Below are 13,312 nucleotides of genomic sequence, written 5' to 3' on the forward strand. Positions count from 1 at the left end.
GTCGTCACAGTGTCGAATTGCATAACGGTTGTGTTGTTATGTGCATGCTGATTAAACTGTTGTCGGTGTTAGCGATTTACCGGTGTACGCGTCTACGTTCCTTTCGTTTTAGTCGCGTTGTGTACGTTCTTTAACCAATACGAACCGATACTTCCGCGATAGTGTCAGTGGTTATGTCCGTGTTAAGTTGTAAGTATCGTTCGAAAGTAAAACCAGAAAATTCGTTCAACTAAAATAGAAGCGTAGAAATGTTACGACCAATTGATCGGTGATTAAGAGACTCGGTCGGATGCTGTTAGCTGAGCAGGAGGATCGCTATGGTCTCTTACCTCCACTGGCGGTCTAGGGACGGTTTTCGGGGCTGGTGCTTTCGTATTCGAGATCTTCTGAAATCATACTTCTCGGTTAACACAACTTCGCCAGTCTTATCGATCGGCACGGTAGTTGTGCTACATTGTTCGGACGAAACGCCCAATTTATTGTAAATATGCAATACCAAATTGAAAATTAACACGTTGAATGCCACGGGGGTCATTCGCTTAACTTGACGGTGACGCCATGGGGGCCACCGGTGACCGGCGCGCCCAAATTGATAGAAATATATATAATTTCAAACAAATGTCAATATCTAAAATTTTGTATTATCACCATCGTCGATTCAAACAGCGACCCCTGTCGCAATTAACATGTCAAACATGGTTATACACTGTAACTTATCTATTGCAGATAATATTTCAACGTTATATGTATCGCATAAAAGAGAATTCATCGTGGCGCCACGGACAATTTCTGTAAAACCGGCGTGGCATTCAACGTGTTAAGAGAAATCAAGTTTCATCGAACGTTGATCCTTTTGTTAGGAAAATACAACGAAATATGAAGCATACTCAAGGTGGCTTCGTCGTTATTAGCCGCGATAATCGAACCGATTTAAATCAGGGACTTGAAGAAAACCGGCACGATCTTGATACCGGTATTGCGCTAAAAAGAGTTGCACCGAAACCGAACTAAATGCCGGTATTTTTTCGGTTTCCCTTCCGATGGCTTGGCAGATATCGATAAGATGGTAGATTTTAAGTAATACGTTTCCGAATCCCGTTAATTTTAATTATGAGAATACCGATATAGTATTGCACCCTAATATGTACACAATACAAAACTATCCGCGTACAGGGTGTCGAAAAATGTTTTGTCGTGACTAGCACAGATGATCTTTGCATCCTCGGATCGGTGAAGATCTGTCGAAAAAGATTCCCGCAAAAGTGTCCTTGACCGACTTTTGGACACGGTGTAAATTCACGGTGAAACGATCTTAGAAGTACAAATCTAAAAAACAATTTTCACCTGGAAAAATAAAACAATTTTATCTGGAAAAGTCGGTCGAAGACACTTCTGCGGGAACTTTTTTTGACCGATCATCGCCGATCCGCGGATGCAGAGTTCAGCTACCCTAGCCACGGCGAAACATTTTTCGACACCCTGTACAATGTATTTTGGTACAACAAAATACAGCGGGAACACAGTTGCAAGAAAGGGCGTAATGTTTCGCTTCGATTATCGATCGGTGCAAGTGCCCGATTTAAACGGAATTATGAACCGAGTAACTCACCAGCTGAGACAGCCTGGCTTTGAACTCCGGCGGGTAATTGTCGCTCTCCTCGGTGTCCGTCGACGGTTTGCCGAATCCGAAGGCCTTGCCGCCTCTTCTGGGGTTGTTGGTGGTCGTGCTGTCCGCTGCGGTGCTCTCCTCGGTGCTCGACCGCGGCTTCTCGAAGCTTCGCCTGGTCGAGCTTTCTATGGACGTTACGATTTCGGTGCTGGTCGACTGCTCGTTCGATGGGATCACTTCGTTCGTCTGATCCCTGCCTTGCGGAACCACCGCCGCCCTCGGTAGAGATTCGAGGCTGTTCGAGTGACCTGGTCGTCGCCTGAGAGTCCAGCCCGGGTTTCCGTTGGTCCGCGTATCGTTCCTCTGTGCCGTGGGTCTTCTAACGTCGTTGCCCGTCGCTGGCCCCTCGGTCGAAGGCTTTCGACCTCTGAACCCTAGACCGTGGTTGAAAAAATCCTCTTTCGTCTGCGCCCTTCCTTGACCACCTCTGCCTCTCGCCCGGTTTCGCCCGGCGCCTTCGGAACTCGTGCTCGAGGACTGCCTCGGAGTGGTTGTCAATGTCCTCGGACTCGCGGTGGTCGACGTTGCTGGTATAGGTGTGGTGCTGGAGAGAAGCTGAGGCGACTCGGAGTTGTCGGAGGTTGTCAACACCTCGGTGACCACTGTCGTCTCTGGCGAGGCTGTTGTCGCCGCATCTGCTACGAAGGCGCGATTAAAAACTGTTGTTAGTCAAATCTTTGTGCCAAGTTCTGCAAGGAACTGACAGAAACGATTACCAATCCTCGGTGATTCTCCCAAAATTGAACTATTAGGTCGAGTCATAAATAACTTCCGATGCAGCTAGGTAGAATCTAATGTTCGTATCTGTCCACGATGAGTCACCGGGACAAACGAGTTTTTGATTTCGCTGAATAGACGAGGGTTCAAAGTAAATAAAATAAAAAATAACAATACAAATCGATAAAAAGAAAAAACGTAGAAAACATAAAAGAGGAAACAAATGAATGTCTGATAAAGAAAAACGGTGTCGTCTATGACTCGACCTAATATTTTCTATCTACTATTGTATCTTCTTCTTTTTTATTGTGTATCATCTGTTCTATTTTTTCTTTACTTGTTTTTGATATATATATATTATTATCATTATTAATTTATAAACAGGCTAGATACATAATAATTTATAAACAGAAGCAGGACATTATACGCTTTATGTGCTTGCAGTGATGATGAAATTATGCAATTGACGTTTAGATGTTTTGTAGGGAACCGGTGAAAATACTTTGTTACCTGTATGCTATTGTGCGACATATTGTCATACTATTGTAACTATACTATTAATATATTATACTATTTATACTATTTTATTATATATTATTTATTATTATTATATTTATTATTATTACATTTATTATATATTACTATATTTATACTATTTTATATTATGACATACTATTGTAAGGGACTTGCTCCCGTTGAATAATAATTCAACGTTGAATTCCCGTTGAATTAATAATTGCAATGCATAAAAGCAAGATTAGCTAACTTTTCGTCGTTTCGCGGGTTTCACTTTCACATGTTATTTTGCAGAAATCCGAATTATAGACAAATTCCTTCTGTTGAATAAAAAATTACGCATCGCAACAAGAAAATAAAAATGTTACTAGTTCTTGCGATATTAAACATCCTCTCGCACTTCAGAAATCCGAATATGCTATAAACACATAAAGATTCGCAATCTACTCATCAACTACTTACTTGAAGGAATCGGCGTGGTAGCGTTCACCCTGGACCTGTTCCTCCCTCTGCGGCCATCTTGATCCTGCCCGCGATGATCCGCGGACCTGGTCGTCGTCTCGGAAATTCTGTTCCTCCTCTCTGCAAAGTTTCTTTCTCCGTGCGCCTTTCGCTTGGCGTCTCTCTCCGAAGCGACCGGCGTCACCGCATTCTCGAAACTTCTGCTCCTCGCTCTAGCCCTCTCCGAGCCCTTTCGACCGTCAGCTCCTCTGGACCGATCCCTGGAGATCGCGTTCTTCTTCCAGGAAATGTTCTGCTCGGCAGCCTCCGTGGTACCGAGATCGTTGAACTTGGAGGATCCCCTTCTGCCGCTCCTCGGAGTTGGGGAAACGGAGTCTGGATTGCCGGGACCGGAGGACCTCCCGCGACCCTTGGACCTCTCCGGTCCTCTTCTGGTGTCCGATCGCTTTCCAGCTTCCACGTATGACGTCGTTTGCTGGGAAAAGGCCGCCGAAGAAGATGTCGTAGGCTCGGTCGCCTCCAGCGCCAGAGGAACGTCGACTCTGACGCTTTCGGACTCGGAGAGGACAGCATCTTGGCTCTTGCGAGCGGTCGCGAGGCTCTCCTTGTTGCCGGACTTCGATCTACCAGACCTGGTGCCTCTCTCGATCCTCTCGGTCGTCGATCTTCGCAACGAGACCGTGCTGGTCTCGAAGCTCTGCGCGTTCCGATTCGTGAACCTCCTGGACGCCGGTATCTGCGTCTTCGAGTCTCTCGACCCGAACGTCGTCTGGATCTTCCTGCCCGTCCTGGACCTCGACGAGTCCGTGGTGGCCGTGAAAACCGACGGACCACTGGTGTCTATCAGCCTCTCCGTGACCTCGTAGCGAGCTGCCGGTCTCGAAGACGGTCTCCTAGATATCTCCCTCGGGATGTCCGTCGTGACGCCCTGCTCGTCCTTCGCTCTGCCCCCTTCGTTGCTCTCGGTCGAGTATCGCTTCCCGTTCCTCCTGTTGATCGTCGGCTCTCCCTTCTTGATCTCGTCGATGTTCTTGCCGAAAGTCCTTCTCGAGCTGTTCGTCGCGTCGTTGGTGACGTTCTTCTCGGTCGTTTTCGTGGTTCGGAAGTTCGAGCGTTTGCTGGACTCGAACTTCGCCTCGGTGTTGCTGGTCGTTCCATCGTCGCGTCTGTCGTTGCTAGGAGGTTTCTTCAGCTGCGGTGTCCTGTCCCGTGGCGATTTCGATCTCGCGAACGGCAGGCTGGTCGTCGCCTCCTCCGGAGACTTGGTGTTGAACCTCAGAGCCCCACGATCCCTACTGGTAAGCGTTTTTTGATCGTCGACCTAGAATTTTGCAGGAATCGTTGTCAGGTTTCGTTTTAGTCGCTACGTCGCACTGTGAGGCCCATTGTGTGCCAAACGCGGTAGAAAACATTTTATATCTTAAATCGTGTACAGTCCTCACGCGACAAGAAAGCACCTTCGCGTTTATGTTCCCCCTCTTACTAGCTGCGGCAGTGGGGCAGCTAGTAAGAGGGGGAATGTAAATACGAAGGTGCCTTCTCCTCGCGCGAGGAGTATGCAGGGTGTTCCATAATTATGTTAACACTTGGAAAGGGGTGATTCCCGAGGTTGTTTGAAGTAACTTTTTCCTTAGCGAAAATGCAATCCGCGGCTTTCTTTACGAGGTAGCATAATTATGAAACACCCTGTATACACATATATCTCTTTATATCTTATCTGATACAATGTAAATATGTATTTGAGTAACCAACACTTCGAACTAAACGCATCGACACACACGACACTCGCGAAAACCACGAGACAAATGCTCGAATTGCGTGTTTTTTTCCATACTTCTATAATACTCGAGACAAAAATTGTGAAACACAAAAGAAATTGTTGTGCATGTTCAACAGTCGACAATGCTTGGAGTTTCGAGCTGCGAGCGTATTTCTATACGCGATTGTTTCTGTAACTTTCACATTGACAGCTCTTGGCAATGTTCCTTCCTTTTAGGTAAAGATTCTATAGAATGCGGCTAAAACGAACGTCCCACTGCATTCGTAATTAAAAAATAAAATGTAATATAAACGTATTCGGTTACGTATAACTGTAAAAGTAGCAGAGACATAAAAACGAAATTTGATGTAATTTAGGTACATACTAGGCACTTCTGTCACTCATTATGTAATTTAAAAAGATAACAGAATTATAAACGACGATTTTATTTGGGAACGATTTCGAGATGGGTCACTTCAGAATCTTCTATTCGTCGCCAAAATTAACAAGTAATTAAAAAATCATGCCAAATCAATAGTCTACACTCCGAACACACTATACGCGAATTAACTTTTCATTGTGGAGATATTTTATTCAAATGGCTTTTTACCGCGTTCGGTATACAATAGCACCACTGTACGTCGTTCGGTTTACACTCTCCGTAGTTCCTTGAAAGCTAATACAAACAATACAACTTTCGAAGGTTGCGGATCTGCGCTGTTTTTTCGCGACTGTTCTCCATCGAGCTACAAAAAATTGCCTCCTTTCATCGATCGGAGCTTTCCTCGGGCACAGCTGGAACGTTTCTAAGGCTCGATCGGTTGATCCAATTAATTTCGAGTTGTGGTCAAGGCAATCTAGACGCCAAGCGATTAGAACTATATTTAAAAGGTTCTACATCCTGTCGACCACGGTTCACGCATTCAGATTTATTCAAATGTATGCACAATCCGCTCGTCCGTCGTTAAAATTCGCTCGACGAGCATTGAAGACCGATCGAATAGTGGATTCATTGTTTCCCAATCGGTCAATAATTTCGCAGATTTTTGTGAAAGCTCGCACTGAAATCGACAGCAATTTCTCGGACACGTAATGATAAGTTCTCAATGAAACAGACCTTGTGTTTATGCGACTTATAAGAACATGTAGGTGATCGATATAAACGGGAGACTTCAAACTTTCATTTCCTGTTGATCTCAATCGCATGCAAAGTTTTTGAATTGTGAAAATTAAAAGAAAAATTTTTAACTTGTACGTATATATGTATGCTGTTTATGCATAACATTTACAAAATATAATAAAACATAGATCAAATTAATATATAATTGCGAACGTAATGTAAATCGGATTCGTAATAAAGTATAATGTAACACAATGAAAGATCTAGATATAACAATTTATCGATACGAAATCAAAAATCAAAGTTTAGGTCGGATTCTTCGACATCAGCAAAATTCTGAAGCATATTCGGTGCTTATGGGGTTGGACGGAAGCTATGGTTCTCGTGTTATTTTTAAGATTCCCTAAAGGTAATTATTTTTTATCTTCTTTTTGGAATGCTTCTACGACCGTTTGTAACAGGGTCCGATGCTATTAGAAGCATTGACAATAAATCGACGTTTATGACATTACGAGAATATTTTGTAGTGTTTGCAATCCACGCATCGCCTCTTTATTGAAGGTCTCTTTAGCATATTCTGACAACATCCTTATTGATGAAGAGCAAATTGGTGACACAGTGATTTCAGTGTCCGAAGACCGACTAATCCAATTACTTCTGTATTCGAAAACTGCAGTAAACAAAAGATGGCAGATCAACTAGCGACAAATATATTGATGTACAAGTATGACCCGTCTCGAACGATCGTTCCTTGCATTGAGGCGGCACGGCTCGAAGGTCTCGGAAGAACTTAAAAATGATGCGACAAGCAGATTAGCAGATGTTAGCAGTGAAATTTTCGAAAAATCTGTTCTACATAGTTTAAACTTCACGTCGTATACATTTGAAGGCGGTATCTCCTGGTATTATTTAGTTCTTCGCTTCTAAAGTGAACTAAACACGGCACAATAAATTCAATTTATACAAGCCTCTAGAACTTCTTGTAAAACGCATCGATAAACAAATTTTTATACTGATTTCGAAACGTCTGCTCCCGCACAATATACTTCATAATCGATAACAGGTTGAAAAACAATTACTAGTTGTTCTCATATAACGTTCTTCCTAACACAAACGAATGTATCACTTCGTGATGTTACGATTCCAAGTTTTTGTACATCGATTTCTATGCTTGTATGGTTACCAAATATATTATCACGGGTATTATTAGCTTCGGTAAACATTCTGGAACAAGAATAAATAGAAGACATATTTATTTCCTGACGTGACTTTTTGCCACCTAGATTGCCCATTTGTCCCACTGTGCGGCGGCTGCGGCACGGCAGCCCGTCCACAGGTTAATTAATGCAAGGGGCACAACTTAAGATGCATCCGAACGCAACAATTCTCGTTACCTACTTCCATAATGCGACGGTAACGCGACGATTACTCGGGTAAAGGGATCTCTGTTGCGCGAGAGCAATCGATATTCCTCTCGCAAGCGGCTCGTTACGGAGACATCCGAGACACCATCGTTTGAAAAACACCTGCGACATTAGCGTCGAACCCCAATCAGCCGTTAATCGAATGTAATTGGAGCAAGAACGAAGGGTTCTCCGCGAAGAAAGTTGCGTCGCGTAACAACTCCCGAGCGTCTGGCGTCTACAGAAAACGTACGGATGATCTCTGCCAGAGAGGAACAGCGCAACCATACTCGTCGCACGGATTATATTCGGGCATCTTCGACATCGGTGGATGAAGGGTTTCGAACGAGCTAGCAGATGATTACACGGTCGGGCGTTGCGCCTCGCGTCGATCAAAGAGAACGAGAAAACGATCGCGTCTCGTGGATTTCGTATCGCAGGAAGCATAGATCGCGTGCGCCGCAAAAAGACGTGTTCGACTTTCCCTCGATCTTGATCGTAGGAACGAAGCGTCGAACTGTCTGGAAGCGATTATCAAATGAGAAAGAAATTGGAGGAATTAATTTCCGTGGCAGTTACGTATCGTCCGAGGATGCCATCGATCGATCGAAATTAGAGGTAGACGCTGGTCGATTATTGTTGGCGAAGCTTGTTATTAGCATGGAATCAAAATATTCTACGAATAGACGAGGATAGCCGGTTCATAGTCATCCGAAATCATTTTCTTTCCGTGTCCGGCGGCGATAAAGAGTATTCAAATGGCTTCGCGATTTAGCTAATCGGTAGTCAATGATCCTGTCGAAAGGCCGGCCAAATTAATTTATAGATTCGTCCTGATCGCAGTTGTTACGGAAACTTGCATCATTTACAAACCCGAGGCGAAATTTCTCCCGGTCGGTGCGGTGCCCTGGAAAGCGTTTACCTTGCTTTCGCCCTCGCCGTTCGATTTCATGAAAGTTTAATTACTCTTTAATCGATGATTGCCTCCCGAGGATATTTTTACCGTAGAAATAATGAAATGTAGTTCAGGACAACGTCCGACGCGATGCACAAATGTCGTTCTCGCCGACGAGCTGGCCAAAACGTATTTATTTATTTACCGAATATAATACTGGAAGTTACCCATTACTTATAAAATTACAAAAATAAAAACTAAAAATACGAAGATTTAGAAAATTCTAAATCTAAAAATTCTAGATCTAAAAAATTTAATTTTAAAACAGTTTTTGCTTTAAACGCATGTTACAATTGTAAACTCTGCGCTTTGACGAAACAAAATTTTATTCGTGTTTCGAAGAAAACTTAGAGAAATATGTAGTTGTTTTTTTCACGCGGCTTCACAGCGAGACAAGTTTGCAGAAATTTGAAGAAAGTATTCAAATATTAAGTCGTCGGTGTCAATCCACAATGTCGAATTACTTTTCCCTTTTTCGTTGCGATCAAAAACTTGAGATATAAAATGAAACACTTTATTTTAATGAATAATAAACATATTATTTAAAAAATTAGAAAATGTGTTATTGCACGAAGTCGACGTCTATAAGTTTCGAAGAAATTTAATGAAATCGAGCGTATCAATTTTCGAATGTTACGTTCGAACATCATTCGTAACGAAGATCAGAAAAATATTACTCGTTAGAGCAATTAACTTAAAAAAAAAATGCTTTAACAATTTTGAAATTATGACCACAGATTTGAATTCAGCGATCCCCAGAAGCATAACGATGCTAATTCTCGTTGGAATCGTATGCGGTTATGAATTGTGGCAAGAAGGGCAACCGATCGCGAAGATTGCAACACTCCGGCATGCCGAAAATACAGTTGCTTCTGAAAAAAGCGAAACTTTCACGGGGCAAGAACTCGCGTAGCGCAGTTCCGAGTAGTTGAGCATAATTTTCCAGATGCTGACGGTCACTATAATTTTCCAGCACGTTTGCCAACGCTACCGAGAACTTCGACCGAATCGTCGGTGTGCCCGGGACTTTTGTCACTTATTGCACTTTCAATAGCTTAAACAAACGGTAACGAATGCTTGGAAGTGGTTAACAATACGTTCGTACGCCGTGGTAACTTTTCATTGTTTTCGCTTTGTCCTTAATCCGAAGAAAATTAGAGCTACGCGCGAATTCAGCTGTTTACGAATCGAGCCGAATATATCGTGCGACTCGCGCTATAGCGGAAAGAGAAACCACGGTGCCGTTATTAAAGAACGGTTGTATAACAAACTAATACCACCAACACCAACGGAAACAGAGATTAGCAACGTATCCGGAGATAAGCGTCAGGTAACCACTCGCACGTCCAGAACTTCATTTACCGACGACGCTGAAAGCAATTAACTTTGCCGCTAGAGGAGATCCTTCGATCGAGCCTGCGCCGCCATCGAGCACGAACGAACTTTGACGGAGTCGAGCAAACTAAACCAGCGACACACTGTATAATCGGCCGTATAAAACAAAGCACTGCAAATTGATATCCTTGTGCACTCGCAAAACAACATCAACGCTACTTTCTCACGATTCCATCGGAGCAACGTCCGAAATTCGTGCTGGTTTCATTTTCGTTTGAACGCGAATCGTTCGGGTGAACGCGCGCGCGCGCGCGCGTCTCAATTGCAAATGAACATTCAACGTTATCAACGAGATTCATCCGATGGAAATTTTCAAGACGAACGATGCGGCTTCGAGGACAGTTGCGTGAACGGCGGCGGGCGACGCGTCGTCGGCTCGATTACGCGAGGATAGAACGTAACCTGTTAATTCTAATCAAATCATTCTCAATTTATTTATGTTCGTTAGATTTTAGTGGAAATTGCGCCGTGCGGATTTACGTTCGACAAGCGAAATGAATATGAAAGTAACGATGTTGTTCGTCCGGAAAAATTACTATACAACAGAGTTGTGCTTATTGAATTACAATCTGATTGAATTACTTTCAATTGAATTACAGTGTGATTGAATTACTTTTAATTGAATTACAGTGTGATTGAATTACTTTTAATTGAATTACAGTGTGATTGAATTACTTTTAATTGAATTACAGTGTGATTGAATTACTTTTAATTGAATTACAGTGTGATTGAATTACTTTTAATTGAATTACAGCATGATTGAATTACTTTTAATTGAATTACAGTGTAATTGAATTACTTTTAATTGAATTACAATGTAATTCAGTGTAAAATAAAATATCCGATGTGGAAACAAAAAACTGTCATTACAGCTTCAGATAAAAAAATTAAAAAGCATAAGTTTTTTTATCCTTTTTTTTGTCACTCCAACTACTATCAAAATTCAAAAAAGTAGCCATTGCCTAATAAACTGGTCCATCTACCACCTACTATAAAAAGAAATTCAAGTCATTTATAGTCCAGGTTTAAAACAGTAATTCCATTTTCCTTTTAAGTGTACCCAAGTATATGGTCGTCACTGTACACCAACAAATATAACCCGTCGATGATCGATGGTCGAATCTCTGGGCTCGATCGCAGCCAACGAATAAGAGAAGTTTCGCTGGTAGGCGAAATTGTTAGGCGAAGAGTGGATCAGAAGGAACGTATTCATCGGGGGAATTGTACAAATTAGCCGAAAGGCTCGATTTCCTCGGCACGGTCCGCCGTTCCAGTTCTCCTTTATCCTTATCTGCCTTAAAGACACACGTAGAATCGACGCTGAAAGTAAAAGTCGGTGTTTCACGTCACGTTACCTAGTCAACCATGCAGCCGAAGTCGAACGCGCGGCCATAAGCACACTGGAGCTTGGCCAAGCTAACTACCGAACGAATACCGCTGGAAAATAAGTTGTCGTCTCCGCGGCTCGGCTCGGCGCTGCCCGGCGACCATGGTTTCCCAAGAGCGGCCAACTCTGATTTTTTGCGAGAGTTTTGTCCGGTTCGCTCGACATCGAGCGGAACGGCTCGAAAGCACTGCATCGAGCCGAGAGATTTTTCGTTGCCAGGGACCGGTAACGAGACGGCATCGTGGGAAGCTGCGATAGAACCATCGATTACCACGATCGACCGTGGAGAATGATTTTCTTTCCGCGAACGGCGGACGAGTGGCCGCGCCACGAGAGACACGTTCTCTTCGAAACTGTTGCTATGAATTTCCCCGTATGCGACGAATCCATAGGAAACGTCCATCTTCGAACACGAGTCGCTTCACTGCTCGTTGCACTTTTCTCCCTTCGTTAGCATTACTACTTCGTACAATTATTTATACTTATATTATACTTCGGATAATTATTTATTTTATTATATCGGATAATTATGTATTCTATGAGACTCTGTTTACTCAATATTATCCTTAGAAGGTCTTCTTAAAATACTGTCGTTAGAAATCGTTTTGATTACTTACAAATTTTCTTAGCAGTCCTTGTAATATTTTTAAATATTTAAAAATGTTTAAATACTGTTTGAGATTGTTTCGATTACTTAAAAATTTTCTTAGCAGTCCTTGTAATATTTTTATATATTTAAAAATGTTTAAATATTGTTTGAAATTGTTTTGATTACTTAAAAATTTTCTTAGCAGTCCTTGAAATATTTTTATATATTTAAAAATGTTTAAATATTGTTTGAAATTGTTTTGATTACTTAAAAATTTTCTTAGCAGTCCTTGTAATATTTTTATATATTTAAAAATGTTTAAATATTGTTTGAAATTGTTTCGATTACTTACAAATTTTCTTAGTAGTCCTTGTAATATTTTTAAATATATTAAAATGTTTAAATATTGTTTGAAATTGTTTTGATTACTTAAAAATGTTCTCAGTAGTCTTTGTAATATTTTTAAATATTTTAAAATGTTAAAATTTTGCAATATTTTAAATAAAACATAGCTTTGTTATAGTCCGACCAGTGACGGAGATTAATATCAATGACCTCAAATTCTGTTCTGTTCTGATCAATATTTGACGCGTTAAGTGCCGAGTATCAAACCGAAAAGTTCCCGCAATAACGAAGTCTTATTTACGCTTTAAAAAACCTGATTACGTTCAGTTTGTTCAAATATATCGCAACAAAAATGAATTTCAAAACCTAGTTAGAAATTTGTTTAAATTATTACGGTCGAGAGAAAATACTAATCCTTGTAGCCGTTAGAAGCACTGGTGCCGCCAGGATTAAACGAACGAGGGAGAAAAAACCAATTGGAAAAAATACTGAGAAGCGACACGGAGAATTGAAAGATTCTGTACGATACGACAAAAGGAATGTTGCGCGTTGCAACTGCGCGCGGTGCGGTCAGTCGAAAAATAAAGGAAGCGACCAATGAATAATGTCGGGAAACGATGATCGGTCCATCCACGCAGCAATCGCGTTTTGAAACGTGCGCGCACTGCGATACACGGTTTTCTGTATTTGGCAGCGTTTGTTCGGTTCGGATCTGCGCGCTGCATGCATCTGGCTGGCAACAGTGAAAGGTTAACCCAATACCTTGATTGTTATCGGAACCATCGGTTTCGCCGAGAACTTATCGCGTGGCCATGCTGCAGAGCGTGTTCGTTCGCGTTGCATTCACCTCGATACCGATCCCGATCCCGAAACACAGAAGCGTTTATTCGACGCCCAAGGTCGGGATACGAAAATTCTGCACGCTTCTGCGACTCTACCCTTGCGGCGAGACAAGTGAAAGACACCGCGCCGACCTTCTCGGGAAATTGTTCGAA

At 42.2% G+C, this 13,312-nt stretch overlaps 1 protein-coding gene across 10 annotated transcripts in view; it reads right to left on the reverse strand.

Annotated features, from left to right (window-relative positions):
- The window catches only part of LOC117223835 (uncharacterized), a 76,089-nt gene that overhangs the window by 34,966 nt on the left and 27,811 nt on the right, over positions 1 to 13,312 (reverse strand). For 7 of the 10 annotated variants that reach the window (XM_076523061.1, XM_033476377.2, XM_033476374.2 and 4 more), the window contains exons 3-5: positions 3,365 to 4,685; positions 1,610 to 2,307; positions 330 to 386 (exon numbers count right to left, since the gene is read on the reverse strand). In XM_076523061.1, the coding sequence (XP_076379176.1) occupies positions 330 to 386; positions 1,610 to 2,307; positions 3,365 to 4,685 (2,076 nt within the window). The remainder of the gene's footprint in view (positions 1 to 329; positions 387 to 1,609; positions 2,308 to 3,364; positions 4,686 to 13,312) is intronic. The other 3 variants (XM_033476375.2, XM_033476379.2, XM_033476376.2) reach the window with 2 other exon arrangements.

Source organism: Megalopta genalis, chromosome 6 (assembly GCF_051020955.1).
Source record: "Megalopta genalis isolate 19385.01 chromosome 6, iyMegGena1_principal, whole genome shotgun sequence".
NCBI classification, from domain to species: Eukaryota; Metazoa; Arthropoda; class Insecta; order Hymenoptera; family Halictidae; genus Megalopta; species Megalopta genalis.